This window comes from Carassius gibelio, chromosome B1, assembly GCF_023724105.1.
Source record: "Carassius gibelio isolate Cgi1373 ecotype wild population from Czech Republic chromosome B1, carGib1.2-hapl.c, whole genome shotgun sequence".
NCBI classification, from domain to species: Eukaryota; Metazoa; Chordata; class Actinopteri; order Cypriniformes; family Cyprinidae; genus Carassius; species Carassius gibelio.
The window spans coordinates 5,510,049-5,527,783 of record NC_068396.1 but is presented as its reverse complement, the minus strand read 5'-3'; the positions used below and the strand labels follow the sequence as shown (position 1 = coordinate 5,527,783).

General features: G+C 34.5%; 1 protein-coding gene across 1 annotated transcript; it reads left to right on the top strand.

Moving 5' to 3' along the window:
- The first annotated feature begins 2,512 nt into the window (after positions 1–2,512).
- On the top strand, positions 2,513–15,863 carry ndfip2 (Nedd4 family interacting protein 2). Its single transcript, XM_052545834.1, has 8 exons — positions 2,513–2,754; positions 6,453–6,597; positions 8,566–8,696; positions 11,235–11,322; positions 11,993–12,117; positions 12,255–12,321; positions 13,108–13,213; positions 14,763–15,863. Exons 1-7 carry the CDS (start codon positions 2,719–2,721, stop codon positions 13,209–13,211), a joined length of 696 nt encoding a protein of 231 aa, XP_052401794.1. The 5' UTR covers positions 2,513–2,718; the 3' UTR covers positions 13,212–13,213; positions 14,763–15,863.
- Positions 15,864–17,735: the final 1,872 nt, after the last annotated feature.

The window sequence follows — 17,735 nt, the reverse complement described above, 5'->3', positions numbered from 1 at the left end:
ACACACAGAGCAGTGAACACACACACACACACTGTGAGCACACACCCGGAGCAGTGGGCAGCCATTTACGCTGCGGCGCCCGGGGAGCAGTTGGGGGTTCGATGCCTTGCTCAAGGGCACCTAAGTCGTGGTATTGAAGGTGGAGAGAGAGCTGTTCATGCACTCCCCCCACCCACAATTCCGTCCGGAATAGAACTCACAACCCTTCGATTGGGAGTCCAACCCTCTAACCATTAGGCCACGACTTCCCCCATGTAATGTATATCACTATATATATATATATATATATATATATATATATATATATATATATATATATATATATATATATATATATTAGGGGTGTAACGGTTCACAAAATTCATGGTTCGGTTCGATACGATACACTGATGTCACGGTTCGGTTCGGTTCGGTTCGATACGTTTTAGATACAGCAAAATGTAAAAACATCTCAACTTTTCAGAATGCCGCAAGCGCACCGCGGGTCATGTGACAAGAACTAACCAATCAGCTTCATCCTTTCCCGTAACAACGTTGAGAGCTCAGCCAAGATGAAGGATCAGCTGATCATAGTTGTATATGGATTGCAATTTTGAAATAAATTTAGTAGCAGAGCTACTGCAAGCGATTTTTAGAGCTGCAAATCCATTTATCCTTCGCTGAAATTTCCGCGTCTCATGGAGAGAGCACGTCATTGTTGCTTAGCAAAGACAGACGCCTCATGAGCGCTTCTGCCCAAGCGCTTTGGAAAGGAGGAGAAAGACGCGCTTAGCGTTTTCCATGCGTTTTTAGGCACGATATGTGAACGGCCCCTAAGGCGCTCGCTCACTCAGCACGCGCTGAAGGCTCGTTGCAAAATGTCGAATGCCTTTAACAGACCAGAAATATAAGATCCTAAACTAACCAACAGGTCTGGTGTTTGGGTTGGATTCCCTGTAAGCTATAGTTTCTAAATGCTGCAGGGATAGTTTGCTGCGTGCATGTTTCTCCTTTTTTTCGTCTTTTCCCAGATAGTACTGACGCATATATCCCAGATATTCCCGCTGGTGTTTTTTTTTTTTTTTTTTTTATTCCCGCTGGTGTACCCTGTCATGTTGCAGATGCGACATACCGTTGTTTTTTTATCCACTACTCTCTTGCCATCACCATTATAGCTTAAAGGGAATCCAAAGTGCACCCAAACACCAGACCTGTTGGTTATTGGAGGATCTTCTCATTTCTAGTCTGTTAAACGCATTGGCTATTTTGCAACGAGCCTTCAGCGCGTACTGAGTGAGCAAGCGCCTGCTGAGTAGCCTAACATAAACATATAAGATGGTGTTTTTTTCTTCTTCGGGAGTGTCAGGGGCGTTGCCTGTTACGTTGTTTGGGTTATTGGGCTACCTTGTTGAACGCATATCATTATATTTCTCTCTCTCTCTTTTTTTTTTTTTTTCAAATATAATTAATTACTCCAACGAACCGTTCGGTATACATAATGCGTACCGCGTACCGAACCGAAAGCGTCGTACCGAACGGTTCAATACGAATACGCGTATCGTTACACCCCTAATATATATATATAAAAATTGATATATGAGATGAACATAAACTTAAAAAAATATAATACTTCAATTAATTGATATATGAGATGAACATAAACTTAAAAAAATATAATACTTTAATTATAGATAGAATGTATTTGATATTTGTATGCTTGTTTATGCAATGTGTTTACTTTTTATCCAGCTTTCTCCAAATAACCCCAAATAGTTTTCTGATATTTTGCTGACTTTCAAATAATTTTGTTAGAATTTTAAATATAATAATAATAATAATAATAATAATAATAATAATAATAATAATAATAATAATAATAATGATCTTTATTATTATTATATTGCATATATATCCATATTTCAAAATAAATTAATATTTTGCATTATTTGTCCAGTAGATGGAGGTGTGCATACTTGATTTCAGAACTGCAATCTGGTAGCTATTGACTCTGAAGGATCAGACAGATCCACATGGGGACGGTGCCATCAGTATATGCTCAAAATTATATAGGACGATGTTTACACAACATTTATAATCAGGTCACCTTGAGGAGCAAGTACATTTCAAGGATAAATGTTCAAGTGGAAAAGGGTGTGAACTTTCAAAAACACACAGAGCTCAAATTACATTATAAATATCGTCCATGATAATTTTATAGGCCTGCCCTTACAATAATGACTCATTTTATATTTCCAAAAACTCCATTCATTAAACTGAAAAATAAGTAAATAAATATATTAAAAACTATCAAATCAACGTGTTTTTTCCCAGTCCTTCAGTTCACATACATATAGCTTATCTTGCATGAAAATGAAACACTTGGGTATACCTGGTGAGAATATCACAGCTACTTGTAGCACTTATAACCATTTTTTTTTCAAATACAATTATATGTGTCGAATTCTGTATATTATTAAATAAAAATAGTTTGACGCGCACTTTGCGACGTCACGCTTGCGTCATGGACATCTCCTCCCTCCCACTCGCTTTAGGACGTGACTGTATCTGCATCGGTGTTCGCGTTAAATCATGGCTATTGTGTGAATGGGAAAAGCTACTACCGACTCTGTATATAACTGATCCGAGCCATATGATCGCAAGTACGATCGAGGGCTGTCTTTAATTTGAATTAGTCAAGGATAAACTGGTTTTATTCGCCGCTGGCTGGGCTGGCAGTATATGAAAATGGACCAGGCGGCGAGCCGCTACCAAGTGGTAAGTCGAACTCAGCGATCGTTATATAAGACGATCAAACACCCCATGTTATACAATAGACTTGATACACCCGAGCTGCTGATGATAACTGCTTTTTGTATGATTTCTTTAATTATTCATGACTTCCGCATCACCACAGCTTCACAGTTACAGAGTGCGCGTCAGTTCACACGCACACACACACACACACACACACACACACACACACACACACACACACAACGCGTTCTGGCGTTCAGATCAGCTAAACGGCGTGCAAATGAATGGAAGCTTTGCAAAGCTGAACTCGTTTTATATTGTCGTCCTAACTTCCAAAAAATGCCATTCCCCCTTCCTTTATAAATAAAATAGAGTCTCAACTTATTAAACACTAAAATCGTTTATCTGATATGTGTGTGTACGAATAGCAGAGACGCAAGAACGCAACGAAATGTAGCTCATGTATTTATAGTGTACTTACAGTGTGTATATCTAAGAAAGTTCTGGTAATATAGGGTAACTACATTGGGTAGGGTTAGGTTTAGGGGTAGGTTCAGGGTTAGTACTTAGTTATTACATAGTTATTGTAATTACTATAATAAGTACATAGTATGTACATGAGGAACAGGACTGTAAAATAAAGTGCTACCACATGCTTTTTGGAGTGTAGTGCTATGTAAATACCACAGTATTTACACACACTACAGCACAGATTGTAGACTTTGGATTTAAGCTTCAGAGGTTGTTGGTAAATGTTTATCTAAAATGGAAATAAGGCTGAAATATCATATATAGCCTTAATATTATTGCGTATGCTTCATCAATAACCCTGTTCTTTCCTGTTCTGGAGGTCTTGGTCAATAACAAGGAGAACTTTCTGATGTATATTTTCATTTTCAAAGAAGAGCATAGCAATTGCAAGTTCCTGGAGTGTTTAGTTCAACCAGCAGGCCTCTGTGTGTTTTCAAAGCCTTTTCATCGTTTCTAGGAAGAGAGAGAAAAAAAACACACACCAAAAAAAAAACAGCTCGCTTAGTCACAAACTTTTTTGAGCTCGCTGCATGTTCGAATGTTGCTATAGCAACCACCGCAGAATAGCACTTCTTAGATGTGTCCACAAATAAGCATAGCTGCTTTTTCCATTTCAAGGTAGATCGATATTTAGGGTGGTTGTGGTTTCACCACATGAACAGTTCTCAGAAGTCTCTTCCTGCATTATTTCAGAGCTCAGCTCTGCACGAGCTCTCCTTCATCTTCATCCATTTTTAATACGCTTGTACCATGATATCACTGTCTCCCACTTATTTATGTTGCTCTGAACTCGTCATTAGTCAGCACACCGCAGAACTGCAATTTTATGCAACTGTACATTTTTTTATATATATATTTTTTTTAATGCAGTGATATTTAAATACTGGCCAACTTGTTCAAACTTTTTTTTTTTACTTTTCAAATAAAATAATAAACAGTAATATAATATAATATAATATAATATAATATAATATAATATAATATAATATAATATAATATGTCAGTATGAAATTTAATTATTTGTTATGGATACACCAACATTAAAATGCTGGCCAACATGATGAACCAATAATTATTTTTAATCTTATTGCTCATAATGATAAATGGCTAATCTAAACTCTGCTCTATTTTGTCTCAATACATACATTTTTAAATTACATTTAAAAACTAAAATCATTTGAAATACATTTGGGCATCATAACATTATAATGTACAGTCTTCAAAATATTCAGATGGAGATTAATTTCTGCTAAATGTTGTATTAGTTATTTAGTAAAACTGTTAAGAACCAAGTTAAAAACTGACTAAATGAGTGTTAGTTGAAAAACGCCTTTAATATAAATATCTACATTTATATTGTACCAATATATCCCAATACATCTCTCTCTCTTTTTTTTTTTTTTTGTATGTTACTTGTTAACAAAAGTGCAATTTTAATAATTGGTCCAAATATTTCTGCTGAGAACAGCTTAAATGACATTGTTAAGTGAGGGCTTTTTAAAGTTTTTAGCAAACTGATTCTGTGCAGTCTTAGTCATAACACAAAGATGTACCGTTTATCTCAAGTATGATAGTGCTTCTAACAGTCCATTGCAAACCACTGGATGTGCTTGCTTTGTCCCTGTGCAGTGTTTGTGTTTATGTAATGTCAGTTCAGGTTGTCTGTCGGTTGTGCTCAGTGCAAAGTGAGAGTACAGTTCCCCATTGGTGTTGTTGCTGCCCCTGCTGTGGCCCTGATGTTACAGTATAATCTTTCTTATATGAACTTTGTCTCTCACTGAATCTCTAATCCTGTTTCTGTTCGCTTTCTTCGAGTTGAACCGAAAAGCACTGACCTATGCAAAGACTTGCGTGGCTCTCAGCTCTGTCAGGAGGCCTTAGATATTATCAGGAGGCGTGGTGTAGTAAAATATTGTCATGACTTTATAGTTTGAAAGAGAGAACTGTTATTTATTGTTATATTGGTGATATCAGGGCTATGAGGTCTGCAGCAGCTTTCTAATTTGTTTATGTTTTATTTTTTAAGTCTTGTAGGATATTCCGTGAGCTGTAAGCACAAGTTATATATCTATTTTCTGCATTAACCATGTTTTATTTATTAGTAGCATGACCAGGAGAGTTTGAAAAATAACATTCACAAACTAATTGCATTTTGATGATATAGCCTAGTAAATGCATGTCATATGATTTGAATAATAATATAATATAATATAATATAAAATATTTTGATATGATTAATTTATAATTACTTTTAGACTTGAAGTTTGTTTTATTTTGTTTATTTATTTTTTAAATAAAATATTTAGCCAGAAACATAAAAATCGCATGTTTTCAAAACCATGCCATTGCCTTATGCAGAGATAATTTCAGAACTAATTTGTTTAAAAATATTTGAATTCAGAGCTGTTTTATAGGAATATTCCAGGCATTTATTGATATTTAGAAATGAAGTAGCTATTTTGTTAATTCATGTTATAGTTTTTTTTAAGTTACTATTAAAATTCTAATTCATTAATATTGATATGAATGCTTTTGTGAGCTACAGAAGTTTGGTCTTGTGACAGAACTACCATGAGGATTACTACTAACTGCCCAAAATGTGAAACCGACTAATTTCACCCTGGTGAATTGCTCCTATCTGTTTGGACGATTGCTGTCTATCGACACATCAGACAGGTGCAGATGAAGGCACCTCGGTCTTGTGGTGTGCATTGCGCCGCTCTCCTGTTACTGTGTGGATCTGTTAGCTAACTTTATTGGCAAACAACCATGCATCTTCTGATGTGCCAAGTGCGTTCCCTACAATCTTAAACTGTCATGTTACCGTGAGGCCACAGTTCTCAGAAGACATTTTCAGGTCACTTTGTGCAGATTGAGATTCAAGACTCCTTTTTTAATACTAAATGTATTATTCAGTGCTTCTTTCAACACTTCACTCCTGAAGTTTAGCCTCACAGATTGTTTTGTTCATCGTAGGGCTAGGACAGTAAGGTTACGCGACCCAAGAGACCTAGTTGTTGACTCAAGTTGTTGACATGTTCCTTGCAGTGTTAGAAGATATCCTCCCTTCATTGAGTACATCATGGTGTCAGTTAAGCCAACACAAGACACAAGACCATGTCAGATTGGTCTTAAATTAAACGACGACATTCTTCAGTCTGAACTTTTGTTATTCTATCCTTTCTCAGTTGCACAATGAGGACGATCCCTCTGAAGGGGCCTCTGGCACAGAGCCGTCCACATCCTCCCAGGCCGCTGTCGCAGACATCGTGGATACGGAAGCTCCGCCTCCTCCTTATACCAGCGTGGCGCTCGGAGCAACAGCTGCACCAGGTACAGACACCTGGAAAAAATTTATTATTCACAGAGTGAGAGCGGAAAGCTACTCTGTTACAAATTTATTTTACATTATATTAATATTGCGATAGAATAGTAACGTTTTCGACATGCGTAAATGTTGCATCAGCTGCAGCTGACATGGCACTTAACACTTTACTTTTAGTCGTTGTGGATGAAAAAAAACACAATGTGGATTTTTTTCCAATTCATTATGAAAATATTGCAATGACATCATTGCCGTTGGTTACCGTTCAAGGGTTTAATGTCAGTAGGATTAATTATTTCAAAGAAATTAATAATTTTATTCAGATGATTGATAAATTAGATTGAATAGACACATGTATAAATTTAGCTTTCAAATAAATGCTATTCTTTTAAAGATTCTATGCATCAAATAATTATTTTTTGGGATCACAATTTCAACAAATATTTTAAGCAGCACAGCTGTTTTCAACACTGATGATAGAGTGCAACTGGTTCCAGAAGAAAAATGTCATTCATATTCTGCATAGGGAAAGTGATTTTTAACAATAACTCATAAAGCATTAATACTGTGAGGGCCATTAGTACTGCACGATTATTACAAAAATCCTAATTGTCGATTACTCCCTTGAAATTGTAATTGTGTTTACTAATTAGGATTATCAAAATTTACATGTTTTTACCATTGTGTGATGAAACTGCATGCTGCAGCTTTATATGAAAATAATCAACCTGAAATTTTCTAACTGAAAAACCTTTAGTCCATTTCTATAGTATTAAAGTGTCAACTATACATGGATTGGTTTCTCATTTAAATTATAAAAAAAGTAAAAATATAAATGGTATTATAATGTTAAACTAAAACAATGGAAAAACCCTTAAGAAAACATGTAGAAAGAAAAAAAAACTTATCTCAAGCGTCCAGAATAACATAAATGGACTTTGAACTATTAATTGTCGCTTTTTTTGGAAGTAATTGTTTCAGAAAATTGCAGTAAGCAAATTTCACAAATCATGCTATTGAGTCGTTATATCTTAAAACACTAAATTATTTGCATATATATGCATGTTTTACAATAAATATATTGAAACTTGAAATGGGTAGTTTTATATTTTCCATTGTTTTTAATTTATGTCTTGTGATTGTAGTTCTTTTCCTCATTTAAGCTGCTAAAGTGCACTTGTACCTTGTCTGATTTTTGTTTTTGATATATATATATATATATATATATATATATATATATATATATATATATATATATATATATATATATATATATATATATATATTTATTGATTTATTTATTTTTTTTGTTGCTTCAAATCAAAGTTATTAATGTTATGATTCACCTCATAGCTGGTTGGCTTGGTTCATGCCTTATAACGCTTTAAATAAGATTTTTATTTGTCTATTTAAATAATATTTCACAATATTTTTACTCTTTTTAATCAAATAGAAGTAGTCTTGGTGAGCATTAAATACTTTGTTCTAAAACATTTCAAAATCTTACTGATTCCAGTTTGAGATTTTGCAAGCTTTAGCGCACTTAAAGGAACACTCCACTTCAAAAACGGTTAAACTCAATTGTTTAACTCTAGGGGAGTTGGAAAATGAGCCTATTTTCAAAAAAAGTGAGTTGTTATTTTAAAATTAACATTACAATCTAAGTCTGAAATGATTGTATTGTTGTGTAGATGCTAGGTCTCTAGTTATTGACCCAAGTCTAAAGAGCTGACCTTCAAGTGTTGTGTTTTGGTCTCTACAGTAGGTATGGCTCAGTGCAAGTCTGTCGGTTCTTATGCATGTTTTACCAAAGGCGAAACTCGTAAGTCTGATGGCTAGTTATGTGTTTTGATCTCTAAATATGGGCTATAGTAATTGTGATGCTTGACTTAGGTTTAGGAAGACTCATTGTTTTGAAGACTCATAGCTAGAAATGTGTGGCGTATGACTTACCTATGTTTTCTATTGTTTTTCAGAGAGCACATTTCCGGGGGACTTCCCCGTTCCTCCCCCATACAGCGTTGCCACGTCTCTGCCCACTTACGATGAGGCAGAGAAGGCCAAAGCGGCAGCCATGGCTGTTTCAGCGGTGGAGGTCATTCCACGAGTGAGTATCTCATCGGCCTACGCACCCACACATTCTGCAGAACCTCGATTCACACTACTTTCCACTGCAGCTTCAGTACAAAAAATTCCCTCAAAGGAAATGAATTTCTGAAGTAATGCTGCTATGATTTAATGTTGACTCAAATGAAACGGGACATCTCTTAAAATCATGCGTGATTAGCTTGTAGTAGTAACATAAGGAGAGCCTTTTTGAGGATGTGGTGTGCCGTAAAAGCCATGACCTAGAAAGAGAATCCCACAGATACTCTGATTTCTCTGAGCTCAGATCAAGAAGTCTTATGTAACGTGTCCCCGAAAAGTATTTGGACACTCTTAAGATGGACTGAATGTCATTGCGTTAGATAACAGAATGACAAACCATCTGGCATCTGTAAACAAACGATGCTTTTCTCAGAACTAACTCCCTTTTTCTGAGCCTCTTTTGCAGTGACCTTCACAAAGCGAGTCTCAATGAATATTTTTTTATATTTGAAATGGTGTACTAATTTACTACTTAAAATAAAGCTGAATGTTCAGCAGCTATTAGTGTAATCCTTCAGACATCATTCTAATTGCTGTCCAAGAAATATTTCTTGCAGTTATTAATGTTAAAACAGTTGTTCGGCTTCATATATTTGTGGAAACCCTGATACACTACCATTCAGATGTTTGAGATAAGCAACACATTATTGTTAAAACAGTAAAAACATAACATTACAAAAGATTTCTATTTCAAATAAATACCGTTCTTTTAAACTTTGTATTCATCGAGTAACATATCACAGAAATATTAAGCAGCAAAAACGGTAAGATCCTTAAATAAACACTAATAATGATGAATAATAATGGAGCAGAAAATCAGCATATTAGAATGATTTCTGAAGGATCACGTGATACTGATGACTGGATTAATGCTGAAAATTCAGCTTTGAATCAGAAGAATAAGAGACATTTTAAAATGTATATAGAAAACAGTTTTGAATTGTAATAATATTTCACAATATTATTATTATTATTATTTTTTTTACTATATTGTTTACAATATTATAATTATTCCCAGCTTTTATTTATTTCTTTGTTTGTTTGAAAGTTGCTTCATCCTGCAGTTGCAAATTGAGGACATTCAGAGAGAGAAAGAGAGCAAAGCACCCAATGCTGGAGCTCTGTTATGAAATCTCTTCAGAAACAAAGAATGAATTGGAGCATTATTCAAGACTTTTACTTGTTATACAACCTCAGCAGCTCTGTTGTGTGCTGTGGTATCAGTGTGGAGCCGGGCTGGGTTACCAGAGGCGTGGGCTGGGACATAAAGGAGCAGTTCACACATTCTCTCAGCCTCGTGTCATTCCAAACCCCTGGAACACAAACATGTTGATGCTGTGCAAAAGTGAAATCAGAAAGTGAACGGCTACAGAGCAGTCCAGTTCAGTAACTTGCAGGGAATAGTCCTGCATTCAAATGTTGTTTGCTGAAAAGACAGACATCTTTTTTTAGATGAGGCACGCACTTATGTCAAAATAAGTTGTATAGACTGGGGGTTCTCAATCATTTAGGTGCCATAGACCCCAAAATATTCAATGGTCCTCCCCTTAAACGATCCTAAAACCTAAAACACAGCTGTGTAAATATAAACAGAGATATAAACTATTATATTTAGTTTCCATTTTTTATTTTCCTATTCTTTTTGTAGCACTGTACTGCTAGATGTATTTAAATCAAAATATTATTTATTTAATCATTTTTCTTTATATATATATATATTTATATTGTTATTGTAATCATTTATTTATTTAATTTCTTTTTTAATTTAATTTAATTTCATAACTATAGTTATGATATGTTTGGTGAATTTCTTTTAATTTGTTTATTATTTTTTTCTCTCTCATTTTTGGAGCATAACTGTTAGTCATTCTTTATTTTCACTGAATAGAAAATAAAAATACATTATGCAATGCAAACTAATTATTTAGCATATAAATTTGTAACAAGGTGGAGTAGAATACAGCATTTTCATTTTCTGATGAACTTTTCCCTTTTCAAACAAAACAGTAAGATAATTGAAATACAGAAGATCTATTGAAGCAAGCCCGTGAACTAGATGCTTAAACTCAGGTTGCTCTGAAGGGCCTGTCTCTGCTGCTAGTGTACTTGAGTGAAAGTGTTTCCTGAAGAGAAACTAATATGTAAGAGTTATATCACCATGCTGCTGTTATTTTTCTAAGTGGTTTTTATAAAGTAATCTCTTTCAGAAAATTCAACAAAGAAAATTGCAATAATTTGTCAAGGTTTTAATGAATTAATATTGGAGTTACATTCTTTCATAACCATGTTCCACCTCTCTGACCCTTTATTAAACACACAGCTTGTGCTGCTGTACCTGATGTCTGTGAGTGGCTAACATCTCTGTATCTAGTTGTTAATGTAGCTGCTGCAGTTGCTGGTGTGTAAACACTTAGGTTGCATCACAACCATGGTGAATTCTGAGCCAGTTGATGTTGCTTCCTAAATGTTTCTCCCTATTCATCTTCTTGTTAAAAAGGATGATGATTTTCCGGTTCGGGATGACTTCAGTGACGCTGATCAGCTGAGGGTGGGAAACGATGGAATCTTTATGCTGGCCTTTTTCAGTAAGTAATGCAGAATGCTTATCTTTTACACACATGTGCATGATTAGAATAATACACTATTATGACAAAATGACTCGACTCGGTTTCATCAGCCCTTTATGCACATGACTAGTTAAAGATTTAGCATTTTAGAATGCATAATGCTAAACATACTTTATTTTTTATTTTTTATGAAAGATAATTAGCATATGACAGTATATACTGTATGTGTAGTGTGCAAGTGAACTAGTATGCCATTAGAAACATTGGCTGCATCTGAAATCACACACTCTCTTGAGGAGGTATTAAAGTCTGGTCTATAACTGTATGTGTGTAGCATGAATATAATCTGGATATTGTGTCTGCCGTGTTGTCATTATCATGTGTGACCTATCATGTGTATGTGATTTCAGATGCAGTCACAGCCTCTGCGTGTTTGTTTGTCATTGCATGTTGATTTTGTTTGTGCTGTGTGATGTATTTCTATACACAGCTGTCAGTCAGTAGTATAACAGTTGATTATAGTCCAGTCATGTTTAATAAATGATCAGTCACGCTTTCATTAACAGAACATCACCATCTTTGGGACACGTGTAAGCAGTTTGCACATAAAAATACAGAATAGGTACTGAATATATTTACATGTGCATTCTTCATTAATGCCTTATTCTCTCTCGTTTTGTGTAACCAGTGGCCTTTCTGTTCAACTGGATTGGGTTCTGCTTGTCTTTCTGTTTGACCAACACCATTGCTGGCCGATATGGTGCCATCTGTGGCTTTGGCCTCTCTCTTATCAAATGGATCCTCATTGTGAGGGTGAGTCTCTCAGTAATGAATCCATTAACTCAGAGCCCACTTAATTAAATATCTTTGAGCGAGTGGAGCATTGTGTTACGGATATGAATTGAATCATTCTTAAACTGGATGCTCATTGGTATTATTCCTCTTCACAGTTTTCAGATTACTTTACTGGATACTTCAATGGGCAGTACTGGCTCTGGTGGATTTTCCTGGTTCTTGGTAAGTTGTTTTCATGTTATGTTAAGTAGGGCTTTTTATGGTTTGATGATCTGATAATATCCGAATCGGTGTTAAAGGGATAGTTCAACTGAAAATTATACATTTTATATTATTTACTCAACCTGTGCAACTTTCTTCTGTTAAACTCGGTAATGTTAAGGTAGCTATTGACTTCCATGGTACTTTTTGTTAAAGTATTTATGCAAGTCAATGGCTAGCGGCACACGTTTGGTTAACAGCACTATTTAAATAAATTATTTTGTGCTTACCGGAGGAAAGAAACCCCAATGGGTTTGGAACAGCTTGGGGGGGGGGGGGGGGGGGGGGGAGTAAATGATGACAGAGTTTTAATTGTTTGGGTGAACCATCACTCTAAAATAGTCACTCGAGAAGTTTTTGTCATTCTTCTGCAGTACTCTAGCGCCATCTGCTGGTTGACTGACTGATGACATGATTCAAAATACACTTCCTGATACATCGTTTTTCATTAATAAATAAATGCATTATGACCTAAATGCATTACGTTAATTATATCAGATAATATTAATGGACAATAGTCTTTGTGGCTTTTGGAAATCGTATAATTGTGTGAAATAATATGGCTGCAGTAAGCAAAATATTGCATAATATTCACTTTGGGAATTTGAATTAGTGCTGTATGCTAAGACCAGCACGGTGTACTATTACTTTTCTGTTTCTGGTGTCTGATGGATGTGAGTGGGAAGGGCCGCTCAAATTTTATTTTTTCTAGTTATTGACCTATGACCTGTCTGTCATGCACTCCAGGACTCCTGCTGTTCTTCAGAGGGTTCGTGAACTACCTGAAAGTGCGTAACATGTCAGAAAGCACGGTGTCTTCACTCCGAACCCGCTTCTTCCTCCTGTACTAGAGGTGAGGATGGAATCACACACACAAACACAAACCGTGATTCTGTCAAAAAATAGAAATGTAATTATTTATCCATGTCCCATTCTTTTCCCAAATGATGCAACAACTTTTACCATCGAAAACTGGTCAAGAATTGTATATAGGAAAGAAATGACTAGGTTTTGTTATATTTAATTATACCTGATTATTAAAGGTGCATTGTAGTCTTTGCGAACCAACTTTTTCTTAGATCTCAATGTGTGTGTAATTGCTGTCAAATCACTTGATAAAAAGTTTATTCATTTATTTATTTAAACTATGTATTTAGTTTTTTACAAATACAATTTTTTATAAGTCTTTCCCCTATCGACCATTGTTCTGTCAAAACAGAAATGCATTTAAAAAAAATTGTGCATGCATTAAAAGATTGTGAAGTTAGATTCCATCAAACTTGTATGCAAGAACTGCATTTTCTATGCTTTGATACCAGTCTATAGGTTGATGAACCGGCATGCACTTATGTTTCTACTGTTACAGTAGTATCTGACTTGTTTTTGCTAACTGTGGTTAAATATTTGGCTGCTCTTACTCAAGACTTCAACTCGACACTTACCCGATCGCTTCATGTTATAGGATTTTTTTTTTTTTTTTTTCCAACCTAATTACTGTGGCTGTCATGTTATTTGTTGAATGTTGCCTTGAGAAGAAACACTTCCTTTCGGTTCAGGAATTACTCAATATGCATAATAACCAAGCAGGAAAATAGAAGGCAAAACGTGCATTTAAATCATTCTGGGAAATGATATGGGACTAGGACTGGGTGATATAACCAAAAAATATTTTTTTATATTGGAGATATGTCATATGTTACCGCAGTGTGTATGTTGTTGGTCTCAAATGACTGAAAAAAAAAAAAAAATGTTTATTTATTCATTTATTTAGTCTGTCTTTGTGAAAAGCGAATTAATATTTCTCATAAACTAGATGAACATATTTGACAATTTCTGTAATAACTTTGAAAGCAGGATTGAATGTTTGTACTTATGCAGTCAAAACTACAATTTGTGTCAAATTTAAAAATATTATCATCATGATTATTTTCTTCAAAGGATGCCATTGTAGATGCATGCAAAATGTGTGATGCTGATAATGTTTTTGGCCATTAAAAATTAAATTTTTATAGTTGATATAAATGTAATGGTTTTAAAAACATCTTGGGTCGGACCAAAATGACAACTTTAAGGGGGAACTTTTGTTTAAAACGAGTCGCTTTTCATGCAAACTTATTTCTACATCAGAAAGTAGTAATAAGTCTCGTAACAAAATAACATTACATTTGTGTCTCTAAAAAAGGTTTCACCCTATATGGAACCTTTAAGTAATGTAGGCAAATTGGGCTTGAATTAGTTCTAAACTGATTTAGCTTTTGTTCCCTTGGCCACACAAGCCGGATGTAATTTGCTTCATTGATAATGGCTCTCATAACCTTGCTTCTATGGAGTTTGCACAATGAAGGCCATGGTGGCAAACCTCCAGAAAACAAGCTTCACTCTCATTCACTCTCTCTTTCAAGGTCGCCTCACCAAAACATTCCTTCCTAATGTGAAATTCCTTGATGATTTGCAACCCATCAAATGAACTGGACTGGATCCCACTGAGGGGAAGAGGAAGAAGAGAAAAAAATCAAATGAGTGTCGCTGCCAAACGTTCTCAACTGAACTCGGTAAAAGCGGAAGGTTTTTCTGCATTCTGAACGAGTGCAAATCAGCTCTTAATATCCAGTTTTCACATCATAACTCCCAGTTGGCCTCAGCCCAGAAACGTCTGGTTGATTTCTAGATTTAGACAAGACAAAAAACAAATCCCTTTATGGTTCATCTTTCCACACACTGCATGCGGAGTAATGAATTTGTGTATTTGGGTCGGAAATATGCAGCCAAGACATCCTATGCAATGTCTTTTACCAAACTAGTTTAGCAGACTTAGACGGATGAAACTAGACTAGTTTAATTCTCTTTGCTTCGTTGCATCCAAGGCCTTGGCATATTTGATTGCATTGCAGTATTAATATACCAAGTTTAGATAGAATTTAATGCGTAACTTTAGCTAACGGCGATGTAAAGTACAGATGCACAGTTTCTCTTCTTCTTAAGTTGTGTCGCGCTTAACTTTATAGTAAATGATTAAGAAATTTCATTGATGTGTTTCAAACTGGAAATGGAATTTGTACTTATCCTAAAATATCTATTTGCCTTTTGCGCCTGTTTTTTTTTTTATTTATTTTTTTAATGGTTATTGGTTGCTTTAAGTTGTGACTTTGCTCAAGCTGTGACCTGCCTAGATGACTTTAGTTACTTGAATGCCTGAATGCAACTGTCATTTGTTTCTATTAATCACAAACCTCTTAGCAATATCAGATATCAAAAAAACAAAAAAAAACAATGCATGGTTAAACTTGGTTACAGCAGTTTAAACAATTAATCCAGTAAAAAATTAAATAAAAATAAAAACGTAGGAAACAAAAGGCAACTTACATTAATGAAATGTATGTAACCCAAACAAAGCAACCTTTGTTGGAATAATGATTTTGGATTTTCTCTGATTGCCAGAGATGATTGTGTGCTATGTTTATTCTCTTGTCTTGCATAATGCCAATAAAATTTGACCTCCTAGATCCATTTCTTTGGACTTTTTGTTCTTAACATGCATTTTCATTCCTAGCCACTGTTTGTCATTTCAATCCAAAATGTCATGTGGACAATGGGTTGTGAATGCCATTTAATGTTGACTTTATTCTCACTAAAAGTGCTTTATTAAAGCTTTTATAATGCCAGTGTAATTATCAGTATTTAATTCATCGTTTGGTTGGAAATTACACAACTTATTACGCATAATAATATTATAATAACAGAAATAATATTTGTTAAACTGTAAGTCCATATCCTTTTGCAATGCAGCATTTAGAGAGAAGATTAGTAAATAGTAATTTTATAATTGCTCTTGGGATTTGTGATTAATTTAATAAATAATAAAATTGTATATATATTTTTTTACATGTTATTTTTATAATTGCTCTTGTGATTAATGTAATAAATAATTTTTATTCCCTTTATTTAAATTTTGTTGTATGCAAACTTTTTTATTTTCTAATTATCAAATTTAGTTATTTCATTATTTATTTGGAATAAATTATTTTAATGTTCGTGAATAAAATATGCTAAATATTTTAGTGTATACAATTATGCAAAGACTTGATTGAAATGAATCATAAAATGTGTTTTTATGGTAAGAAATATTACTCCGAATGAAAAGTTAGTTTCTCTAAGGTAGGTCTAATAATATATTGATATGGTTGTTTAAAGAAATATGCTGTCATCTTGATGCTACATCCAAAATCCATCAGTATCATAAGTACATTTTGTTTGTTTGTTATTTATTAATGCCTCTTGTTTATTTCCCCCAGCAGGAGCAATAGAGAGCAAATCCTGTCACATATATCCAATAAAAAAAAAAAAAAAAGCGGTGTATGTGTGTGTCAGAAAGCGTAAGGGCCATGCTGACAATTGCTGTTGGCAGCATTTTCAGTTTTTTTTTTTTTTTTGTTCCTGGCCATGTCCAAACCTAGTAGTGCACTCACTGGCCTCTCCTCCTCCTCCTCCTTGAGGCTTTCCGGCCCAGCGGGTAAATAGTGGCTCTCTTAAGCTCCGGCACACCTCCACTCACTCACTCCTCAGCATGCACAGGTACAGATAGGAATGTCAGGGGCCGGGTCTCAACCTGCACTCACAGACTGCACGTTTTTTCACTCTGAATTGCTGGGTCTTAGTGATGTGCAACAAAACAAAATTAACAAATCTATCTAGTTTGGTCACATTGCACCCTTTATTTATAGTGTAGAGGCATTGTAAGGATGACTCCCACTCTACACTGCAATTTCTATAAAAAAAAAAAAAAAAAGGCAATCCCATAGAAAATTTGAACACATCGATGTTTGCTCTCATAGGGTTATTAACGGATTGTTTGAAGTGATTTATAGTGACAAACTGACCAAGTAATACAGCTTTGTCAAATCTCTCCCTTTTGGTCAAGACTGGTTTATGTGCATTCATGCAGAAAATTAATTGATGTAAAGTTGGTTGCCATCAAGCAAAGCTACTCGCTCTCATTGGAAGTTGCTGCCTTGTAATGCTGCTCATTTGCATAAAGTAAAATAAAAATGCCCTTTTAAAAATTATATTTTTGATCATGTATCATTGTTTTTCTTCCATAATTTTTTTTTTTCAATATTACATACTTTACTTGCTCTCATTGGTTAGTTGCTGCATTGTAATGCTAGTTATGTGCATATATAAATAAAAAAACGCCATAAAAAATTACTATAAAAATATATATTTTTACGAATTATTTATATTTATTTATATAAAAGTACAAAAAGCTACCAACATGACTTTAATTCCTTTTTTAATATATATATATATATATATATATATATATATATATATATATATATATATATATATTTTTTTTTTTTTTATAATATATTTTA